General features: G+C 34.9%; 1 protein-coding gene across 6 annotated transcripts in view; it reads right to left on the bottom strand.

Annotated features, from left to right (window-relative positions):
• Positions 1 to 1,832: 1,832 nt before the first annotated feature.
• Positions 1,833 to 25,433, bottom strand: part of SNX16 (sorting nexin 16) — a 38,862-nt gene continuing 15,261 nt past the window's right edge. For 5 of the 6 annotated variants that reach the window (XM_087420387.1, XM_087420391.1, XM_087420389.1 and 2 more), the window contains 5 exons: positions 24,861 to 25,009; positions 16,153 to 16,222; positions 5,502 to 5,638; positions 4,837 to 4,956; positions 1,833 to 4,130 (listed from right to left, as the gene is read on the bottom strand). In XM_087420387.1, coding sequence (XP_087276513.1) covers positions 4,034 to 4,130; positions 4,837 to 4,956; positions 5,502 to 5,638; positions 16,153 to 16,222; positions 24,861 to 25,009 — 573 coding nt within the window. In that variant the 3' untranslated portion in view covers positions 1,833 to 4,033. The remainder of the gene's footprint in view (positions 4,131 to 4,836; positions 4,957 to 5,501; positions 5,639 to 16,152; positions 16,223 to 24,860; positions 25,010 to 25,433) is intronic. The other variant, XM_087420392.1, reaches the window with a different exon arrangement.

The following is a 25,433-nucleotide window of genomic DNA, read 5'->3' as shown; positions in this document are numbered from 1 at the left end:
CTTACAGGAAAAGCAAGAGGTTTCTCCCAGAAGCTACCAGCAGACTTCCACTTGTCTCCTGGCCATAATCGTGTCACAGGCTCAAATCTAGCTGCAAGAGGGCCTGAGAAAAGAATTATTTATTTTATCCAGTTCCCATTTTGGGGTGACAAAGAAGAGGAATGCAAATATCTGTTGGGTTAGTCATTGGTGTTTGCTATCCAGGGAACTGGAAGACTGGACTGGCAGATGCGCTAATTCTAGAGCAAGTCCTCCAGTTACAGGGTTAATCCTTTACGTTTCATAATTGAGCTAAGGCCTTCAGCCACCAGCTGACTAACACTAACACCTCTTTGATTACAATCAGCTAGGTTACGAACATTACATTAGGATATTTCCAGTCTATACCTATTCTCACCTGTATCTGTTTACAATAAAACACTGCCTTTCACCTACTGAGTATACACTGGCTGCATTGTTTTATATGATGTCTGTTTTGTGTGGAGACAATGACACTGTTCTACTTTGCTGTCCATGATAAACATGAAGTGGCAAGTGGTGCCTGTTCTAACCTGAGGCTATGGTGAAAACTATAATCTGAGTTGATCGATACTGTGCTCTGGCCAAGAACCTACCCATAGCTTAGCACTAGCTAGCACTTCTAAGTTTGCATTCCATATTCACTGATCGTACTAAAAGGCATCTTTTCAAGGGAAGAATAATTTAACTCCGTGTAATTACTGGCATCACTTAATGGTGCAGCACAGGCTCTGACGAGTTCTTACCTAATGTAGTCTAAGCTATCATTCAAATCTGAGACTTTATCAGAACAAAAATACACATGTCCTAACAGAAGAACTTGAATAGGGAAGAAAATTGGTGTTGAGAAAAATAAGATAGAAAAATAAGGTCCTATCTACTATATAAAAGCATAACCCATGAGACTCTATATAGCAGCTACAGGTGAGCAATTTGGCTTAGAGCTGCCCAAAAAACAAAGCAAAGAAAAAGACAGTAATAGACTCCGTAAGACAAAAACAAATCAAGTGTTTAGGAGAACAGGTTTTACAGCACTGAGACCTAAGAGAATTTTCTCTCATGTGTCCTCATAAAGAGCACACCATGTGATACAGCCGCTATCAGCCTTAAAAACACATGTACTGAGAATACAAGTTTTGATGCTTGTTTTTGCTAATGGAAGCCAAAGGCATAGAAGCCAAGTGCAACACAGTAAGGTCATTCTCTGAAGAGCTGAAATGTGGATCAAATATATCTCCCAGAGGATAAAATCCGGATTCCTGTCTTTACCAGATGGAAATACAAACTTGTTTTAACATACCCCAAAACTCCTCTATTTCTGTAAGTAAATAAAATCCACTTTAAAACCAGATAAATTATTCTGAGACCCAAGGCCTCTGCTTCCTTCTAATATCACAAACAGTTGAAGGAGACTACACAGATGATTTATCTGAGGAACGTGGTTTTCTAAAGAAATGTGCTTTAGACACCTAACCTCGGTATAGCAGACAGATAAAACATTTTAAAATTCTAAGTTTTATGGTTGCACTAGCTATACGTGAACTTAATTTTTAAAATATTATCCACAAGTGTTTTGTTTCAGTTCTGTTCAATTTTTTTATTGATTACATTTGAAGTGCATTGCACCTATTCACAGAGACTTAAAATAATCAGTAATATGAAGTGTAAACTTAAAAAGAAAATCACAGACTCATTCCACATCTGTGAAATGCAGCAGTTAACTATAATTAAATTTATAATAATTGTAAGGGATAAGGAGAACACAGAGACTGGAGGGGGAAAAATGGTATTCAACATCTGAACAACACAGCTACTGTTGTACTGAAAAAATAATTTATTAAATGAATATAATACTGGGAATAAAATGCATTATAAAAGTAAAAAAAGGAAATTCTAAATATAAATAATAGTGGTTTACCTAATTAACAAGAGTTTTTCTTCACTCATCCAAAAACTTTTAATACAATCTTCTGAAAGGCCAGATTTTAAAAGTGTATGGTTGGGGGCCTGCCCGGTGGCGCAAGCACTTAAGTGTGCATGCTCCGCTGCGGTGGCCCGGGGTTCACCAGTTCGGGTCCCGGGAGTGCACCAACGCACCACTTGTCAGGCTATGCTGTGGCGGCGTCCCATATAAAGTGGAAGAAGATGGGCGTGGATGTCAGCCCAGGGCCAGTCTTCCTCAGCAAAAAAAAAAAAGAGGAGGATTGGCAGATGTTAGCTCAGGGCCGATCTTCCTCACACACACACACACACAAAAAGTGTGTGGTTCACTTTAAAATACACATGTAGCACATATAATATCTGGAATTTAGCAAAGATCATCTTGTTTAATTAGACTAAAAAATGATACTCATTAATTTAAATGATTGTTCTTTTTGAACCTTTTTTAAGCCCAGGATAATATTTTGAAATGAACAAGTACACAAATTTATTGTATTCTTTCTGACTCCCAGGATAGTAAACACATTTCTAATACACTTTGGGGCAAAGGTTCCAAGACAGAGCATACCTGTACATTCTGAAGAAGACTTTTAAAATTTTTGGTACTTTGGTAAAAAGCAGTCTCCTTTTTAGATCAAAGGTTAACAATGACTATCGGATCTGTTACTCGACATCAGCAGAATTTTATACAACCACATCTTAATATATACATCAAGAGAACAATAAACTTTGAGACAGTGAAGAAAAAAAATAGGAGATTGTTATTCTATTTCCCCAGTAAGTTTCCCTCAGTGTTTAGAAAGCATACGCAGTTCAAAATGCAAGCATGATTACAATGCTTATTAACAATATGCAAAACGGCAGAACCAAAACAAATGAGTAACTTCATAGTATAAAAATGAAACAAGGCACTTTCAACAACTAAATGCAAAGCTGAAATAAACATTTTTTCATAAAGCTGACTCACAGACCCTAGGAGACTTTTGTAAAAAGTGAAATAGTAAAGGCACTACACAATTCTTTACCCTAACTCCACTTGCTAAAGAAATTTACCAATTAAACTTGGCACAACAGTTTAATTATCATAAAGTGCATCACTTGGCTAAATATAAATTTAAAAGAAAATCAGCCATAATATATTATAGCAACATATTCACATATATAGAAATAAAAATGCAATGCCAGGAGTCAATATAGTTAGGAACTTTGTAGTATATATGGCTTTTTATTTTTTTTGTATAACTCTCTATTTGCTTAGAATCTATAATATATTTTCGAAAGAGTATGCCTTGATTAGCAAAAAGAGGTAGTGTCCTGAGAGGCAAACTCACTAATTCTACAGGTAGAGATTTAAGATAAAGACTACCTGGAAAATAAACAAGTATAACATATTATAATAAACTGGACACAGGCTATTTTGATATTACTGAATTAGCTTTTAAAATCCAAGCTATTTTATCACTTTAGCTGTGTTATTACAGGTCTTTCAAATAGTTTTCCTTTGGTACTAGAAAGTTATCCTCTTTTAAATAACAGTAACATTCCAAATAAGCAATTTTTATTTAGAGATGGTAAATATGTCAATATTTAAAACTCAATTCAGCTTTACCACTGATTTTAACCATTAATGAAAATATATCATGTCAGAGATACGAAGAAGTATATGTCAACCAGGCAGCAACATGCAATTAATTTCCATTTGACTAATATAACTGGTGATTTAAACACACACACAGGTGTATGCATGCACACAGGTTAGTTTGGAGCAATACATTGTTAGAACACCAAAATAATTTATGCACAGTATTTAAGAATGTGGGCCTTGATAACAGAACTCTATCTAGATTTTTGTTTAGTGTATTGACTACGAAGGTTGGATAAAAGACACTTTAAAGCAGCAGTGAATAGACTTCCTATCCCCATAACTTAAAAAACCTTTTCTTTATGTAAACTTGATACATGTGCATTCTTGTTGTTTTCTGTAAATGCTTCAGTCTTTTTTTCTTTTCAAATATTTGCCATTCTGTTCTACATTTGCTGAAATGTAAAAATGGAAGGAACTGCTTGTGGTGTATTAGTCTTCTTCAGCACTATATGCCACTTCTGCTACTTCTATCTCAGATAGAGAATTCTCAGGTTCACCAAAATTTAAGCATGGCTTATCATCAGCTCTGCAAAAAAAGAGAAATGTTCAATGAAGAGACTGGATGCATGCTATTTCACTTCACTACCACCTTTAAAAATCTTTTACCTTATGTAAAAAATATTTATATATTCAATTAGAAATTTAATATTTTTAAGTTGCCATTGTCAGATAACACCTTTGGAGATCTATTTTTAACTCAGCTCTCCCAACTACCATTTATCAATAAAAATCTAGTTTGTAATCACCTTTACCAATATAAAATTTGTTCTTATGATTATAGCTAACTAGTACCACTAATGTATTAATAATTACCTTGGATTTATATGCAATAAAAATTCTACATGCTTTCAAATATACTATTTTTTCATCATTCCTATTAGGTAGGCAGGGTGGTTGCTGTTACAGTGTCCCACCTTCTGAATGGGAAAAGAGTGACACTGAGGGAGATTAAAGTAATTTGTCAAGATTTACAAATTAATGAACTAACTCAGTCACAGCCCAGTTAATTCAGATATAGCTTCAAAGTAAGTAATAAGAAAACTTACAGCCTGGACGCCAAAGGCTTATATTTTATGGACAGCCTAGAATATCTATAGTCTTTCCCTGTCTGCTCAGCAGATTCATGATACAATAACACTGAGTTCATAAAAAGTACCCTATAGAGTAGTATTACGACAATCTCCCTCCAGTTATTCAGAGGATTAGGTTACAATAAACTAGACATTACATACCCAGATTCTTCATCCAAGACATCTTGATCAACCTCCAGCGCAGAGGACTCCACCTTTAGGATCTGTCCGTCTTCTATTGCTGACACGTGCAGTGATTCTTCAGGTTCTAAAGACAGTGTTCTAAAAGTAAATTACAGCAACGAGTTATTTTCTTCTTAAATATCTTCTTGAATAAAATACATACATGTTTATTGTTGTGAATACATGTAGCTTTAGTAGTCTTCAGTTATGAAGTCTTAATTAGTCATATGACTAATAAATTGCTGACTCTGGGAGTCAACAGAAAAACTAATTGTTATAATTAATTTAAAATCATTTTAGCGTCAATTCAATACATGCTGATGAGAAGGCAAACTAGAACTTCCATATGTGAAAAGCTGGCGTAAAGGCCCAGAAACAAAGACAGCCTTTAAATAGGTTAAAATGAATAACGTTTATCTTGTTGAGCAGCTAGAGGCCTATGTTCCTGATGTTTCCCAGCCTTCAAATGTTCAGCCTCCTAAATAATCAAAAGACAATTTTCCCAGTCTACGAGGAAGTACTCCAAGAGTCTATGACTTTTGGAATCAGAAATGTCCTAAATCATATGAAAATACAAAGGACATTCAGCCCAGAGTACTGGGAGCTGAACGAGTCAGACCGAAAACGCAGGTGTCTCCACCCACCGGATTCTGTTCTCCAGAGCGTCTATATGACGCTGCTGCTCACTGAGCAGTTTCTTCAGTGATTCCACCTCTTTTTGTTTTTCAAGTAGTTCTTTTTGAAAACGGTAGTTTGTCTCTTCTAAAGTTTCACAGAAAGCCTTAAAAACAAATAAAAATCACATGTGGAAAAATAATATAATTAATTACTTATGCAGTTTGTTTCTCAAGAGCACTACTGAAGAGTCAAAGAACATGGATAATCAAAATCATACGTGCGCAACCCACATGATTTGTTCTCTCCCAGCTTAGGTCTCTGCTGTCTTGGCTCTCTTAGTCCCCACCTAACAGGGGAACTTACAACTACAAGTCCCTTTTCTTGAGAATTATTAAGCAGTAAGTCAGGGGCCCTGAAGTGAGTGTGTGATATCCCTCTACTGTAGAACTGGGAAAAAATGACTAATAGCCACTGTTTTAGTCTCTGTTCTCCTTAGGTTATTTTTGCCCGGTCCTAGATAATTTGACTTTTATAAAAAGACTGTGGCTATTGGCTCCATTTGTACCAGCTCAGCAGCAGCAACAACGGGCTCCACAGCACCTTCAACATTGCACTCCCCTTTCCCCATATTCACTCAAAACTGACATTCTATCCTTTACACCCAGGACGCTGAACACTGCTGAAATAAAGACTAAACAAAGAAACGCAGTCACGCTACCATGAAGAACGATGCCATGAAAAAATTCAGGTCCGTTACCTCGATGAGGCTTTCAAGTGTTGCTGATCAATTCTCTGACTTGTTCCCAGTTATCACTCTCTGTCTCCTCTGTGACTATCTGAAGGCTTCAAACCCAGCGAACCCCCTACAATATGCTGCTACTGCTGATCCCAAGCCCTGCAGATGATCCTGATTCCCACACCAGAAAAAAAATCACTGACTCCCAGAATCCTAATTACATTGGCATCCTGTTCCTGTCTCAAGAACACGTAACTCTTCAAGTTAAGCCCTATCTTCTTTGGAAGCTTGCTCTATCACTTACACATTACACACTCTCTCAAATTTTCAACCTTTTCTCCTCTTTTGACCCTTAAGATTACTTAATCAACTTGATTGAAGATGATTAAGTAAATTCTAAAAATCTCTCCATATAAAAACAAAATCATCCCTACCACTTTCCTGATCATGAGTCTCTCTAGCTACTAACTCATCTCCCTCTTTTCAAAATGAAAAAGTTTTCCATGAAAAATGTTTTTTTTATCACCCAAATTTAGCTCCCCATTTACTTCTAAAATCATAAAACTAGAGTTTTACTCTCTTTTTCTCTAGTTATGTTCAGGCAAAGGCTAACAATGACCTTCTAATTGTCAAATCCAAAGTACTGTTTTTCACGACTTCACAGCCATGTCACTACTGACTTGAAATTTTTTTTTCCCACTTGAATGGAATCCTCTTTCATTGGGTTCTGTAAAACTTCTCGGTTCCCCTTCTTACTTTGACAGTTCCTTCTAGCCTTCTACTTTTTCCTTGCATGTGGGCATTCCTCAGAGCTTTGTCCTTGACTATATATCCTCTGGCTCTATATGCCCCTCTAGGCAATTACACTTATGTTATCACTTCAGCCATTATGTATACCATATGCTATCGACTTCCATCGTTTTGTTGTTGTTAATCTCCAGCCCAGACCTTTCCTGAGTACACAGACATCATTCACATGCCTACTGGTCCTCTTCACTTGGATGTACCAATGGCAAGTCAAATAGCATTCCCAAAAGAATATCTGCTCTATGGCCTAATCATCAGAGCCACCAGGCAGGCATCTTGGATCATCCTTTTCCCTAATTTCTATGGCCCAACGGTAACCCAGTCTTGCCCACTTTTCCATTCTCCTCCTCCCCCATTGCCTCATCTACATCTCTTGTGGTTTTGTCACTTTACTCTCTATACTCATTTCTCCTGTTTTTGGTTCTTAACCAACTACAACACCAGTAAACTAACTGGCTTACCTATGTTTACTCTGGCACTCTTCCAATTCAAGCTGGTTTTCTTAAAAACAGATCTTATCATGTTACCTATGATTCAATACTGCCTAAGGGTAAGGCCAAGTATCTTACCTTGGCAAATGAGGTACCTTGTGATGTGATATATGACTTTCACCCCAACCTCACAGCTTGCTCTATTTACCTTTCCCTTCCTCTGATCCTCCACATACCCCATGTTCCAACCAAACCGAACTATTTTTCAGTTTCTCAAATATTTGTTTTTATATAGATGGGAGTAGATAACACATATCATTCTGTGGCTTGGTTTTCCAACTAACCACATAAGATGAACATTATAAACATTCCCAAATTTAAAAATTTGGGTATATTCACATTATAAAAAAATGAAGTTTTCAACTATCATCAAACAGAACACAGAGAAAAACAAAGTAAATAAACCACAAATCACTTCCATTGATAACAATATGGTTGATTAGATTAAAAACGAAAGCCTCCAGCCGTAAAATATCTAGCTAAAAACCCAACTTTTTAAGTAGCTACGAGGGCAAGAAACAAAGGCAAATCTCAGGGGGAAAAATGAGAAGAAATGAAAACAAGTGCATGAGCACGTGCACTGACCCTACAGCTGCAGGGAGTGGGAGAAGAACGAGCTGAGCAGAGGCTGCTTTTTAGTAACCTTGAACCTGGAACACCAGGATGGGACAAGAGACGAGTCAGGCATATTTTGGGGCCAGTGACAAGAAATGAGCCACTCAGGAATAAAGCAGGGGTCCTAAAGAGCTAAGTTATTAATAAAAGTCACTTATCAACACAGGGATACATCAAGAAAGACTGTCTCATCCTGGCCTCTAGGTGGGGCAGGTAAAGTCTTCCCTGAAGAAGGGCCAACCATGGGCCAATGCCTCACGTGGATTCTGTCTTTGAATTTATACTATCCCAATCAGCCAGAAACACCCACGCTGAGAAACCAGCATAAACAATGGTCCAGGACCAATGATACTCAAGGTATCTCTGCAGAGGCAAACAGGAACGTTTGTGGAAGGATATACCCTTGACCTCGGCTATACAGAGTTCCTGCAAAGTTCTAATTAAAGTGAATTTACAATTCAAAATTACAAAACACACTAGGAAAACCATCCAACATAAAACAGTGAACAGACCCAATAAACAGAAGGATCAGGATCCCATAAACTTCAGATAACATAACTACTGGACAGAGACCATAAAATATGAACATGTATAATGACTTGCAAATATCTTTTAAAAGCCACTATTAAGAAACATCAGGTATACTGAGATAAACCAAATAGAATGTTAAGACATGAAAAATACAGTCAATGACATTAAAATATTAACAGAAGGATCAAACAGTAGAATAAGCCTGTCTGAAGACAATACGGTAAATTGGAAGCTAGAACTAAGAAAATTACCCAGAATGAAGCACAAAGAGATGGAGATGGATGCTTTGAAGGAAAGGTTAAGACAGACAGACAAGGAAAATAACTAACATATATATTTATAAATAGAATTCTAAAAGGAGAGAACAGAGACAATGAGGAGAAGCAAGACTTGGTGAGAAAATAGCAGAGAACTTTCAGAACTGATTAAACACTAGCATTTTTAGATTTGGGAAGAATAATGCATCCCAAAGAAGACAAAAATAAATATCACCCAGATACAAGATAGTGAAATTGCAAATGCCAAAACCAAAGACAAGATCTCTAAACCACCAAGAAGAAAAAGCGGTTTACTATAAAGTGACAACAATGAACTGAGCGTAGATGTCTCCCAGCAGTGGTCTAGGTCCAAGGCAGTGGACAACACTGCAAAGCACTGAGAAAAATGACTATCAACATAGAATTCTAGGTTCAGCTAAATCATACTTCAAGAATGAGAGCAAGATTAAAAAAAAGTCAGACATCAAAGACCTAAACATCACCCACACACATTCACTGAAAGAACTATTAAATGATGCACTTTAAGAAGAAGTGAACTGAACCCCAATGGAGAGAGTGAGATGAAAGAATTCAGAATGGTGGAGAAAGGAAGTGGTGAACATGCAGCTAAATCAAAAGAAATGTCAACTCTATAAAACGTGATAATGGCTAACTTGTAGGAGAGCTGTAAAACTTGGTTCTAAAATACTTGATGAGAAAAAGATATGACTATTAAATAAAAGACAGTGAATACAGAACTTACAAACCAAGAGTAGAGAAAAAACAGAAGAAAGAAAACTCATTAAACATATAAAAAGGAGAAAAGGAAAAAAACAGCACTGAAAAACCAGGGTAAATAAAAAGCACAAAATAAAATGGCAGAAATAAATACAAATATATTGGTAATTACTATAAACACCACAATAAAGTCACCAGTTCAAAAACAGATTTTTTCCAATTGTATCAAAAAACAAAAATCTACCTCTCTGATGCTTACAAGAAACACACTTAAAATATAAAGGTAGAAAAAAACCTATCGGGCAACAGGCAAATCTGCTCCTCCTCCCCCAGAAAAGTTGTTTTATTACTGTCAGACAGAATGCATTTCAAGGTAAAAAACATTATTAGGCACAAAAAGAGTCACTATCTAATAATAAAAGGAATTATTCACTGGGAATATTTCAACTACATAATTCCAAGGAGAAATTTAATAAATCCGCAACCATAATGAGTGGATTCAATATACTACTTTTGGTAATTAATAGATTAAACAGGAAAAAACATCAGTAAATATTTTAAAAATTTAAACAATTAATAAGCTTGATCTGACAGATATACATTGAACCCTCAGCATAACAATTAGGAAATGCATATTCTTTTCAAATACACAAGAAAATTTAGAAAATTTATCATATATGCAGATTGCGAAGATTACAAAGCACTGCCTCAACAATAACAAAGAATCAGTGTCATAGAGAATATACCCTGACGAAAATGCAAATAGATGAAAAAAGTCAATGACAAGGAAAAATTTACAAAAGTTTAAGAAATTTAAGAGAACTCAAAATTTATGGAGCAAAGAAGATGTTATAAAGAACATTACAAAATATGAATGATAATGAAAATACTACTTATTAAGACTTGTGACATATTGTTAGCATGTAACTCAAAAAGAAATTTATAGTTTAAAAGAACGTGTTAGAAACAACTGAAAAAGTATCCAATTGGAGAAGTCAAAAAAAGAATAGATTAAACCTAAGTAAAAGGAAGAAATTAATAGAGATAGGAAAAGAATTTAGTCAATCAAGAAAATCAATAATTCAAAAAATGATTCTCTGAAAAGACTATTAAAGTATAACAAATCCAAGGATAAAAGGCTGGTAGAAACAGTGAGATTGAAAGTAGATATATAATTAAAGATATGTTTAAAAGATTTTTAAAAGTCAGCCTTACATCAATGTATTATAAAACCTATATAAAATGGTCAATTTTCCAGAAAATATAAATTATCAAAATTGATCCCCAGGGCCGACCCTGTGGCTTAGTGGTTAAGTGCACGAGCTCTGCTGCTGGCGGCCCGGGTTTGGATCCCGGGCGCGCACCGATGCACCACTTCTCTGGCCATGCTGAGGCCGCGTCCCACATACAGCAACTAGAAGGATGTGCAACTATGACATACAACTATCTACTGGGGCTTTGGGGGGAAAAAAAAAAAAAATTGATCCCCAAAGAAACAGACAGTCTGAACAAACTCTAGCCATTAAAGAAACCAACCTAGTCAATTGTTAAAAATGTACGCATAAAACTAACGAAAAAATTAAAGCAAGTATTGGACTCAGGTTGTTTTACAGGTGAGTTCTAATGAACACCCAAGGAACAAATAATACTAATCTTATTCAAATGGTTCTGGAGAACAGAAAAAGAGGGAATATTCATCAACTTACAAAACTGCTTTAATCTTGACACCAGCTCCAAGGACAGTAATGGAGAGGAAAATTATAGATGCAAAAATTCTAAATAAAATCATTACAATCCAAATCCAGCAATTAAAAAATTCTGGGGGCCGGCCCCGTGGCTTAGTGGTTAAGTGCGTGCGCTCCGCTACTGGCAGCCCGGGTTCGGATCCCGGGTACGCACCGACGCACCGCTTCTCCAGCCATGCTGAGGCCGCGTCCCACATACAGCAACTAGAAGGATGTGCAACTGTGACGTACAACTATCTACTGGGGCTTTGGGGGAAAAAAAAAGGAGGATTGGCAATAGACGTTAGCTCAGAGCCGGTCTTCCTCAGCAAAAAGAGGAGGATTAGCATGATGTTAGCTCAGGGCTGATCTTCCTCACAAAAATAAATAAATAAATAAATTCTGAATTTATGAGTTAATCCCATAAGTAATGTTTTATCATTTGAGAATCTACGAATGTAGTTCACTACAGTAACAGATTAAAGAAAGAAAACTCCATATGATCACCTTTATAGATGCAAGCAGAAACATTAACAACACACACATACCACAACCTCTTAGCAAACTAGGAATAGAAGAGAACTTCCTTAACCTAAAAACAAAAACAACAGACAGACACAAAGCACAACTACCAAAAGCCTACAGAAAACACCATCCAATGGTGAAATATAGAATCATTTCCTTTAAAGTTAGGAAGAGAGGAAAAAGGATGCTCACCATAACTGCTCCTATTTAATTCCAAAGATCCTAGCTAGCACAATAATATAGGAAAATAAAATGAAAAGAATTAAGGATTAAAAAGTAAAAAACTGTTAATATTGCAGAGGTTATGATTACCTGTATAGAAAATCCAAAAGGATCTACAAATGAATGAGAGATTTCACCAAGGATGTGACATATAAAATAAATACACAAAAAAATCAATAATACAACAGTAAAAAATTAGAATATTCTAAGAAAAATACCAATTATGATATAAAAAAACATAAGAATAAGTCGTACAGCTCTCCTTAGAAGTTTAAGGAAAAAAATTTAAACCTTTACTGAAGGACTTTTAAAAAAGACCTAAGTAAGCAAAGATTTATTGATAGGAAGATTCAATACTAGAAAGATAAGGCTCTTCCATAAATCAATAAATGTATTATAATTCCAAACAAAATGCCGACAGGATTCTTCATGAAACTCACAAGCTGATTATAAAACCCATATGGAGAGCAAACAGCCGATTTTCAAGAACAAGGAAGGGAACCCTTGCCCTGCTAGATGAAAAGATTATAAAGCCATAGTCATTAACACAGTATGGACTCAACAAATATAGAATCCCAATAAAGAAACAGAATGATACAAAAAAAAAGCAAATAGAAATTCTGGAGTTGAAAAGCACAATAACTGAAATGAAAAATTAACAAGAGGAGCTCAACGGCAGATTTGAGATGACAGAAGAATGAATCAGTGAGCCTCAAGATAAATCAATAGACACTATCCCATCTGAAAAATGGAAACAAAAGATTGAAGTAAAACAAACATCACTTCAGGGACATGTAGTACAATATGAAGTGTACCAACATACACTTAAGGGGAGTCCCAGAAGGAGAAGGGCGAGGGAAAAGAACTGAAAAATTATCTGAAGAAATAATGGCCAACGACTTCTCAAGTCTGACACAGAACATTAATACGCCAAATCCAAGAAGCTCAATGATCAAATAATGATAAACATAGAGAGATCCGTACCTTGATACATCATAATCAAACTGTCAAAAGTCAAAGAAAAAAATCTTGAAAGTAGCAAGGGCAAGATGACTCATCATGTTCATGGGAACGACCACATAGCGAAAGGATGGCTTTAAATCAGAAACAACGGAGGCCCGAAGACAGCCGAATGACAAAAAGTACTGAAAGAAGAAAACGTGTCAGAAAAACTATCCTTCAAAAATGAACGTTCCCACATACACATACTGTGAGAATTTGTTGCCAGCAGTCCTGCCTTACAAGAAATACTAAAAGCTGGCCTTAGAGCGGAAAGGATGTGATACCAGATGATAACACTATCCTCAGGAAGGAATGAAGAGGCTGGAAACAGTAAATATATGGATAAATATAAAAGAGTCTACAGAATATTTTTCTCATTTCTTCTCTTAACTTCTTTAAAAGACAAAAGATTGTACAAAGAAATAATTATTATACTGTATTGGTGGGTTTATAACATATATAGATGTAAAATGTATAACAATAGCAAGACAACAGTGGGGGAAGAAAAAGGAACACATTGGAGCCAAGTTTATAATTCACTGGCATTAAGTATTATGCTGAAGTAGACTGTGTTAAGATGCATACAGTCATACCTAGAGCAATCACTAAAAAATAATTAAGAAAAAATAAACATTTCTACAGAAGAATCAAAATAGCATACTAGAAATATTTATTTCACACAATAATAGGCAGTAAAGGAGGAACAGGACCAAAACAGATGAGATAGATGGAAAACAAATTGCAAAATGGCAGAGATGTCAAATTGAATAAAAGATCAAGACCCAACCAGATGCTACATATGAGACAGACCTTAGATTGAAAGACAGAACCAGACTGAAAGCAAAAGGATAGAAAAAGAAATATCATGCAAACAGTAACCATAAGAGAGCTGCAGTAAACAAGACTGTAGTATTGGTACAAGGATAGGTAACTAGATCAGTGGAAGAGAATTAAGAATCCAGAAACCCTTCCTTTTATGTTCATTCGACTTTTGATAAAGGTGACAACACAATTCAATAAAGGGTACTGAGACGAATAGATACCTATAGAAACTTAAGACACCTTATACCTTATTAAAAAAATTAGCTCAGGATAGATTATAGACCTAAATGTAAGAGCTAAAACTATAAAACTTCTAGAAAATAATGTAGGAGAAAATCATTGTGACCCTGTATTAGGCAAAGAGTTCTTACAATACAACCAAAAGCATAAGCCATAAAAAAAGTGATAAAATGTACCTCATTAAAAATAAAAACATTAGCACTTCAAATGATACCATTAAAAAGATGAAAAGACACACGGAGATTGGGAGAAATTATTTGCAAATCAAACATCTGATAAAAGGATTTGTATCAAACTAAAGAACTCTTACAGCTCAACATGACAAACAGCCCAATTAAAAAAATGGGCAAAAGACTTAGACAATTCATCAAAGAAAATATATGAATGGCAAAAAAGCACATGAAAAAGTGATCAAAATAAAAAATGATCAGAATATACAAATTAAAACTATAATGAAATACTACTATATATCCATGAAAATGGCTATGATCCAAAAGACAGAAAATATCAAATGTCTGTGAGTATGGAGAAACTGGAACGCTCACATACTACTGGTGGGAATGCAAAATGGCATAGCCACTCTAGAAAACAGTTAACTTTCTTAAAAATGTTGAACATGATTTGCCATATAACCAAACATTCCACTCCTAGGAGTCAACCCAAGAGAAATAAAAACATATGTTCACACAAAGCCGCCTTTGAGATTGTTCATAGCAACATTATTCATAACAGCACAAAACTGGAAACAAGCCAAACGTCCCTCAACTGGCGACTGGATAAACAAAATGTGGGATATGTATACAATAAAAAACAATTCAGTAATAAAAAGTAATGAAATACTGATAAAGGATATAACATGGATGACCTTCAAAAACATTATGCTAAGTGAAAGAAACAAGATGCAAAGCTTATATATTTTAAATACATATACACATAAAGATTGTATACTGTATGTTAGGCATACTGTATACATAAAAGATTATGTATATTGAATACTGATTTATATATATACACACACATACACATATACTATATGATTCTATTTCTATGAACTATTCAGAAAAGACAAATTTGTAGAGACTGAAAGCAGATCAGTAGTTGTCTGGGGCTGGGAGTGTGGACTGACTGCAAAGTGGCTTGTAGAAATTTTCTTTGAGGTGATGGAATTTTAAAAACTGGATTATGGTGATGGTGGCATAGCTCTATAAATTTACTAAAATTATTAAGTTGTACATTTACAATGGAACTGCAAATAGCAAATTTTATGGATGAAAATTTTACCTCAGTAAAGCTGTTTTAAAAAAGCTACGGCATTCACTTTAATACAAAGCACTGACGCAGTTTAATTGAAAACATTACAAACCTACCAATTAAATCTGTTCCATTTAAACACCATTAAACACTTGGGGAAAAAACTTGCATAAAAGCCTAGCTAATCTGTTATTACCAAATCTGTTTTGTGAATCTAGCCAATTGCTTCAAGAAATAGGCCACTTGAACACGTCAATTAGTGCAATCTGAGTAGCATCAAGCTTGTGGTGCATTGATAACAAGACAATAACTTCTACCTCCGAAGATAAGTTGTAAATTTGATTTTAACTGTAGGTTCTTTACTTTCATACTCGGAAGAAAAATTAGCCTACAAATAGCACTTTTAAATCTAGTAAACTAAATTTCCAAACAATTTTCTTTTTTTTTAACCAATAAAAATAGAACAAAATGCAGGATTTAATTTTAGCGCTTTATTGACCTTATGACATGTATGAATTTTTATTTTTTCACTGAACTAGGTTCTTGTATTTCAACAAAAGAAACCATTGACTCAAACATTAAAAGCTTTCTGTGCAAAACTACCATGGTCTAAAATGATAATATTTTGCTGTTTTCTATTTCATTCAAGAAACAATGTAGTTATTGTACTGTATTATTTGTTCCTCTTTTCATGTGATATATAATACAGCACTTACCCTGCTTTCTTCTAGGCTATCAAATGGACCTGGTGGATCATCCAGACAAAGAAATTCTCTTACTGCAAGGCTTTCCAAAGGAAAAAAAATTTAGGGGTACAAATAAGTTTACAAAAGATAGAAAAAAGCAAGTTACTTTGAAGCTATACAGTATTTGAAGCAAGTTGTTTCTGCTGATATACCAAAATAAGTTAGTTGGACTAACCAAATACAAATATAAAATCTATAGAAGACACAAAGATTTTTAAGTTATTTTCTAAGATCTTACAAACATAAATAGAGATTGTGAATTTACGTTACATACAAACTACAGGACATAAAACATAATTCAGAATAATGGTACAGGAGACCAATCTAAATGATGAATAGACACTTTATTACTTTCAAAGAAATATTAGTTTGAACAAGTCTAAAAAAGTCATTATCTTATTATGAAGAAACACAATTTCTAATGTATACTTCCTTTGTTTCTTCTTCAGGAGATGCTTCTAAAGTAATTGAAAAGTACTTACATTGAAACAAGTTAAAGATTTTTTTTGCAATCATGTTTATTATATTAATTTACTCAGATATTTTCCCTAGAGAGTACAAGAGAAGAAATTCTCACCATCCCATTTCTGAACTGCCATAAATTTCAAAATAATGAAATAATATGGTATTGTTATACTTATACCTTGCAATTATCAGAAATAGGTTAAGAGAGTAGAAAACCAAACTTCTTTGTTACAAAAATACTCTCCTTTCTAAAAAGCAATTTTAGTAACATTTTTATGTTCACAAATTAATTATAGGAATGATGCTGCTAGGAAAGAAAAAGTGGGAAAGAAATGTATGTATCTTTCTTATACCTGTGGTTTATAGTAGAAATGTAGCCCAAGATCAACAGTGACACTGAAAATGTACGCAGCTGCAGGAATCTTTTTTTGGAGTGGCTACTCTATTTCATTCTCCCTCCCTAAAAATCTTTATGATCTACGGCTCACTAGAATTCTACTCAAATGAAATCCAATGGATTTCCTAAGTTTTTTTCAATACAGTTCCAAAGTTATAGTCCATGCCTTACTTTCTTTAATCTGTATCATAAGAGAAATTTAAAACTCCTTTACAACTTTGATTTACAAAACACTTTTTCTGTGGTTCACTACATTTCTTCTGTTTCAACAGGACTCAGTTAGTAGAGCAAGACACACGATACTCTCAAGCTTTATTCCCATCCAAGGAGAGGGATAATAATGTGTAAGAAAACTATTTCTTTCTCAGAAATTCTGATACCTTTTCTTTTTTCTAGAAAAGGAAGCCCTTACCCCGGCTTGAGAATCACTGACTAGAGAACTTTATTTAAATTTGATAAATATTTGACTGCCTGTATGTGCCATGGTTCTGCTCAGTGATCTTCTATATATTATCAATGTATGACTTATAAACCAATCAAGTGAATTCAAGTAAAATATAAACACCAAAGAGTCTATATTATTAAATGGTCTATGGATTAAATACAAGTCAATTGTTAAAATAAAGTCTTACTTTTTTTTTTTCCTTTACTTGTTCACTGATAGGTTCAATATAGCCCCCTAAACTCTCTTCTGTATTCAATCTTTAATACTTTTGCTCCCATTTCATCATGATAATGAATAGGTAAGAAAATCATCAGGATAAGAGAGAAATCTATCTGACTAAGAGAAAATCCAATAATCTGGAATTAAAAGGTAAGGAAAGACTATATCTTTCTATTTCCTTTAGAGTACCTTTTCAGTGTGTTTGGGAAAACTCTATTTTAAAATTGGGCTCAGTTGTTGACTTAACTTGCCTGAAGATAAGGAGACCAGGGATGGTATCCTTCAGTATTGTTTTTATTATCAGAGCAAATTTGCCCCATAACTTAAACTCTTCCTTTGATTCTCTTCAAAAAGGGTTCTTTAAAAGTTTTACTGTACTTTCAAACTTTTTAAAAAACTATTTCATCCAGCGAATCTTCATTTTCTATTTACTTTTATATTTTCCTCCTTTTTTTCTTTCACAGGTATATCTGTTTACATTTCATAAATTTTTTTAAAAGAACAGTAATTTAATAGGTAAATGTGCTCTTTATCTCAAAAATTGTGTTTTAAATGAGAAAAAAAAACCCTAAAACTAATGCCTACAATTCATTAAAAGGTCAACTAGAAACTAAGTAAAAAATGTACTAAAAATCCTAGATACTAATTCTGTCAAAACCAAATTAGGCAAAAAAAGTCATTGCATGAAAATACTACTGAGGGATTTCAGATAGAAATATTATATCAGTTAATATTTTTTTCAGTATTCTCCATCAGTTAAAAGAAAATAACAAAAAACTGACATTAAATACAAGCCCGAGGAAAAGGACTCAGGCAGGGATCAAGGCTGGTGACAGTGACGGTCACAAAGTAGGAGAGGTGGTGGGTGTGAGGCTGAAGGGCTCTGGCTTAGCCTCCTGCAGTGGCTGTGAAGGCCTGGAAGTGGGGGCCTAGTTTAGACCTTGACCATCTCTCACCTAGTTTCTTTTAGCACACTGTGTCCCTACCTTCAGTTATATTCCTCTAATCCAGAATACTTCAAAAAACAAATGTTTTATGTCAAATCCAGCTTAAAACCCATCTATTCCTCCTCTAGGAATAGGGAACAAAGCCAAGATCTTGGTGTTGGCATAAAGCACCTGCTTACATTCAAGTTTTAACTGCCTTTCTCATTCGACACCTCAGGAATGGTGCATCCTCATTTCTATCACGCTGTTTCCTGCTTCCATGCCTCTACTCACGCTTGCTGCTATTATCCTGGCCCATCCTTCCCGCCTTTACCTGGCTAACTCATAGTTATTCTTCACGACTCAGCTCATCTATTGTCTCCTCATGGAGTCTTCTCTGACTAGATCCCCTTTCCCTACCCTCTTACTAGGTTCAGTATTCTCATATGTATCACCATAGCACCCGCAAGAGATCTCTTTCACAGGACTTATTACGCTGTATTATTAGTATTGTCTGTTTACCAAGCTGTCTGCTTCACCAAAAGCTAGATGACAAGTTCCTGAACGGTGTAGACCATATCTGAATCAATTAGCACAGCAGAAAATAAGTAGTCAACAAATAATGAATTTATTTGTAAGAGCTAAGCAATTAGGAAAAAAATTAATAAAACTATTAAGAGCATCAGAACAAATTTCTATCCACTGTTGTGGATAAACACTATACCACAATTCTCAAATTTGAGGTGGATTTTAGTTTTCAGTAGATACTCCAACCTTCACAAGAAAGCAAGCCTAAGACTGCAACAAGACCAAAAGTCTTAAGAGTTAAAAGAATGTTAGAATCTGGCTATTTCCGATGGTATGACTCCAAGATTCATAAAGAAGCACAAGAAAAAGAATCAAGATATGAAAAATTTAGAGTCGAAAGGGAACTTTTAGAGAACATTTACCTAATCACCTAATTTTCCAATTGAAGACACTGATCAAAATCAGTTAAGTAACTGGCTAAAATTACGTCACTACTAAGCCCAGAAAACAGAATTTTGTATACGGTCTCTAAGACCCACTTAATTAAGTAAGAGTTTACATGTATCTGAATACAAAATATTTGGCTTTATTGCATTTTTAATAACTGTCCATAACTGAATGTCTACCAAACTAACATTTTGGTAGAAACTAACATCCAACCAACCTTAGCAATAATGTGTTGATTCTCATGAGCTAGAATTATATGACCTACTGCATCTCTAACTGAATTCTTCTTTCCTTGTATAAAAATACCAAGGCTAACCCAACTTCTCTTGATAATATCTTTATATAGAAAAACAACTTAACTATCTCCTGTGAGAAGATGGTTCAGGTTGAAAATGTCTAAAAAAATAGTTTAAGCATTCTTGTTCAAGAATTATAGAATTATTGACTTTTACAACTGAAAGAAACCTAAGAAGTCACCTAACCCAATATATCCCACTTAATAATTCCCTCTTCAATACCACTGATAGTTATCTAGCCTCTTCAAATACGTAAGGGAAAGAGAAACTCACCTTCTCAAAAGGCAGAACATTTTTATGCTAAATATTATTTGATTAATCCTTCTCCCCATCACAATCTTTCAAATATGTGAAGATGGCTATCATATCCCCCATGTACTTTTTTTTTTTTTAAAGGGTAAATATTCTAATTTCTTTCAGTTGTTCCCTCATGTAAATGTTTGGATACTATTTTTTTCTTTTTAACCATGAACTGCTGTTAATTTACCAGATCCATTCTAAACTTTTTTTTTTTTTTTTTTTACAGAGATAGAATTTAAAACACTGAATTTTGGCACTGAAGCCCTTATAGATGAATGGTAATATGAGTAAAAAATATATAATTTAACCCTTGTATTTTAAAGAATTAAAAAGGAGGAAAAATTTGGTGAATCAGGATATATGTGTAGTACTTCTGAAAATGGAGAACAGTAAAATATTTGCTGTGCTGATTAAACAATGTAACAATTTCAAAGTAGCACAAGACAGCATAAAACAATAAACAGCTATATTTTAACTATAAGAGATTGTGCAGTATAAGACTCTCCCCCTCCATCCACCTTTACATTTCCTTCTCCTTGACAAACTGAGTTACACGCCGTTCCTGGCGCACGACCTGGGCCTTCTTGCGTCTGCATTTTGATATGATATTCCCTTTCATCTGCCAAGTCCTTCCTCACCTTTTCTGTCAGTCTAAATATCATTAATTCTTTAAAATCCAGCCCGAATGTCACTCTCACGGGAGCCTCCTCTAATTCTCCCAGTCAAAAGCTCTCTCTCCTCCTCCTCTGAACGAGATCTAACTCTACCCATTAGAGTTTTCTCCGGTGCTTCTTTCTACTGTTCGGTTTTCTTGAATAAAGGATCAGCATCTAACGCATCCTTATGCAGCTACAATACCTTATATATAGTAAGACCTCAACAAATATTTATGGAACAGACAAAATCAATCACTCCTTTAACCAGGAGAATATTAATGTTTTTATCTGTTTTCTTACTTTGTATTTTCCAAATGCATCTGAAAGTAATATTCTCTTAAAACATTCAAACCAACAATCCCTAACATCCTTTCAGTTCTTATTTTCTCCCACTTCTGCTTTGTTACAGTTAGAGAGGTTGTACTGTTAAAGCTGCCAGTTGCGTAACGGCAAGCTCTTAGCCAACATGAAGGTTAAGAAATAGCTGTGTTGTGAGGTGCTAAGGATATCAAAAAGGAAAGTGAAACAACTGTAGGAAGAATTAATATGAAATTACTGTTTGGCCATACAAAGATAGTAATTTTTCTATGTTGCCATTCCAACTGTAAGAGGATGCTAACATGTATACCAACAGGTAACGTACAACTAATCGGTGTTTTAAGTAGTGATTCTTAAATGTAGTTTATGTTGTTATAAAGAAGTACTGGGATTTTGTCTTTTCTCCCTTAGGAGAAATTCATAAATGGCTGTTCAGCAACCTCAGACTTTCTAGGTATCTTCTAATTATTTGTTTCTGACTCATATTTACCCTCCTCCCCATAATCTTAATCTAGCCTTCAAGGCTCTCAAATCCTACTTTCTACTTCTAATATTGCTTCATCACTGCAAAAAGGACCGACTGTTCCCTTCTCTGAGTTCCTGCTACTTTTATAATCTGTATCATACCAAGAAGCATTTCATAAACTCCCTTATTTTGTTTAAACAGAAGCCTAATTTCTTCAAATGAATTTTAAGACCAAGGAGTATATCTTCTTCTTTCATACCCTTCTTGGCACGACACAGGGCAGATACTTAAGATACAGATTAATAACTCTTCTTCCCCTCCCCCCACCGTGCTTTAAATAATAATTTATTAAGAAATTTAATTGTGAAATAAAAAATGCTACCCTTGACCCACAAAAAAGATAGCGCGTACCCTAGAATAGACAAGGCCTAAATACCTTATTTCAAGTTCAAGTTATCTTACAGCATTCCCTAAATGTCTGATGACATGATGTGACAAAAGTAAGAAGGCAAATAACATAAGGCACACTAGATCCTTTCATGCGAGACTTCTTGGAACCTTTAATACTGTAGGAATGTCAAATGAAACCTTTCCCCAACTTATCTGGCCAAGAAATCTTTCTTTCCCTGAAACATCTGTTTATGAACTGAGCAAGACTACTACCTCTGTTCTAAAGTGTGCAGCTTCAGAAATAACAGGATCTCGAAAGTCCCTAGTAACGCCTACCTTAGAGATGGAGATCTATTATCAGGAATTAAAAAAAAAAGATGCATCTCAACTAAGATAAACTTTCACTTTTTAAAAATATCAAGAAATCACAGAAGTAGTTTATTAACATGGTTCATATTATTTAATATTTAATATTTCATTAGATGAAAATAGAAGATAGTCCTTTATAGAAAAAATTTGATTTTAAGTCACCAGAACGCTTTCAATACATAAAGGTTTACTGAATAAGGGACGAAAGAAAGGGGATAAGACGTGTTGACTTCTTAGCTGTAAAAGTATTCATTTATGGTATGGTCTAAAATATATTTTCTTCAAAGGCTTTCCCTATGATTTCAGAATTTGTTGGTTTTTATTCTTTCTTCGCGTATCTGAATTAACACTAACCTTTTTTTCTTTTTTCTTTTGAGATGTAAAAAAAAATATAAAAAAGTAGGGGGCACCCATGTTCGCACCACCTAGAACACACAACTGCTAAGTTTTGTCATATTTGCTTCTATCTTCTTTTCTTATAAACAGTACAATAGCAATACCAACCGTTCTGCCCTTCATTCAACAAGTACTGAGCATGGGCTCTGTGTTAGCACTGTGCGAAGCAGTGCACGCTGACTGGTGAGTAAAACAGCCACACAACCTACTATTATGTATGTACCTTACAAACTGGTAGGAGAAACAATCAATCACAGAAATAGTTACAAACTGAAATGCTATGAAATTAAAGTACCAATCAGCCTTTCTTAGTTGGGATTCCATGAGAGAATTAGACCCTACTGACAATGATTTGAGTGACTATTTTCTCAATTCTCTCATGACTGGTACATAGCTAAGTACAGAGTTAATTCATACATACAACGCGTGTCTTAGGCATTAGGAGTTGATTCACAGAACCAGTTGAGAAGGGCTGGTACAGACACTGTGAGAAAGAACTGACCTAGTTTTTAGTGATGGTGGTGGTGGGTGAGGGATTGGTCAGGAAAGCCAGTTACCTAAGAAGGGAAGTTTTTATTAAAATCTGAAGGATATACAGGAGTTATCTAGGCCAGGGCCAAGTGAGATAGTAGTATGAAACACTGCCTTCCAGGGAACAGAATATCTGAAGGCTCTAAGGGACAAAGGAGCAAGGTGATTTTGGAAAATTAAAAGACCAATACAGCTGATGTACAGAGAACGGGGGCAGGGAGGAATAACAAAACATGACGTTGGAAAGACAGGCAAGTAGGCAGAGACCAGAAAGAAAGACAAACTATGTTACAAAAGATCACTATTGCTCAACAGGCTGCAGAAATAAGAGTGGATAGATGAGAAAGATCAGCAGGAAAGCTTCTGCAGGAATTACGGTGAGAGATGACTGCTCAGACTAGGTTGGTGATGGCAGGAATGGAAAAAAGCAGACAGATTTGAGTGGAATTTAAGACGCATAGGAAAGGATAAGGGTAGTGAGGGACATGTCAAGGATGACTCCCAGGTTTGGGTAGATGATGCTGCTGAACATGGGGGGAGAGTGTAGACAGTAAGCTTTTCAGTCTGTGTTAGGTTTGAGGTCAATTTGAGATACTCGAAGCAGATGTCAAGCACACAATTGCATATGTGAATCTAGAGCTGAGAGAAGGGGTCTGGGTGCAGCTCCTTTCATAGAGGAATATGAGCAGGGACGGGCAGAGACCTCCAACAGCCATGAAGCTCAGGGAGCACACATTCAGAAGCAAGATGTACATGCACAGTGTCTGTGTGTTACGTATAACATAAGGTGACACACATTAAAAAAAACTGAGAAACAAGGGTAGAAGAAGTGAGATAGGATGATTTTCTTAATTGTTTTCCATTCTATGTGAAAAATTGCTACAGACAGTTATAGGTATCTCTACAATATACTGTTGCTACCTTGTAAATGCCCTTTTTTTTTGAAATAGTTCTAATTTATGACTTAAGATAATGTAAGTTCTAAAATTAGATAGCCAGCTGATATTGAATCATAAAGCAATTTTCTTGTAAATACATTCAGAAGCAAAAAAACCCATACAGATCCCTTCTCTCCCTTTTTAGTGGTTTTTGGTATTTTTCACTTTATCCTCTAAATAAACTAACCCAACTTCACAATTTTCGTATTTTTGCATTACTTTGGAGAAATATAAAGAATATTACCCTCAAAATTATATAGTGTCATATTAACCATATTAATGTGGGCCATTTTGTTTAAATGATTTCTAAAACACTAAATATTAAAATCAGGTTCACAATTGAGTGGTTTGAGTATACAGAACACTGAGTTTTTAACTTTGCTAACTTTCTTAAAGTGTTAATACACAGCAAATGCCAAATAAATTTTACTGAAAATACACAAGAAAACTCCACACAATGCTTTACTAGAAAGGACAAATAATTATAATCCTACCCTATATTTTTATGCTTGAATAACTATGGTCCTGGGTCTAGTCTTTAAACTAGTTGTAGAATGCATTGATAACCTCTTATTTCAATTTGTTACATACCAGTTGGCAATGTCCTTGTGAGCTACTAAATTTTGAAGAAAAGCTTGTAATCCTAATTGTCTATCTTCTAAAAAGTTGGCATTGTAATTATCTTTGAACCAGCGTTTTGGTGGAAGTGCTAATCGAAAGCCTGGAAACATCTCTTTTAACTGAAAAAGAAGAAAAAGGAAAATACAATGTTCAACTCAATTATATCAGCTCTACAAAATCTATCCTGTTGACTATGTAAAATTATTCATGAAATAAGTTTAAAATAAAAGAATTAAATTCAGCTAAGCTTTTTATGCCTTGATTGTTTTACTTCTTGATTTCTACCAGTTGTGTATACATACAAGTTACAGTTGCTCCACATTCTTGCCAACACTGGGCACTGTCTGTCTTTTTAATGTCAGCTGTTCCAGTACGTGTGCAGTATTTCACTGTGGCTTTAATTTGCATTTCTCTGTTGACAAATGATGTTAAATATCTTCTTGTGTGCTTATTTGAATCTGCATATCTTCCTTGGTGAATTAGCTATTCAAATCTTCTGACCTCTCCATTTTTTTTTTTTAAATTGGGTTATCTATCTTTTTA

This window comes from Ceratotherium simum, chromosome 31, assembly GCF_057802395.1.
Source record: "Ceratotherium simum simum isolate JZ-2026a chromosome 31, ASM5780239v1, whole genome shotgun sequence".
Classification (NCBI taxonomy): Eukaryota; Metazoa; Chordata; class Mammalia; order Perissodactyla; family Rhinocerotidae; genus Ceratotherium; species Ceratotherium simum.
The sequence above is the reverse complement of the archived record's forward strand: the minus strand, read 5'-3'. Positions and strand labels throughout refer to the sequence as shown.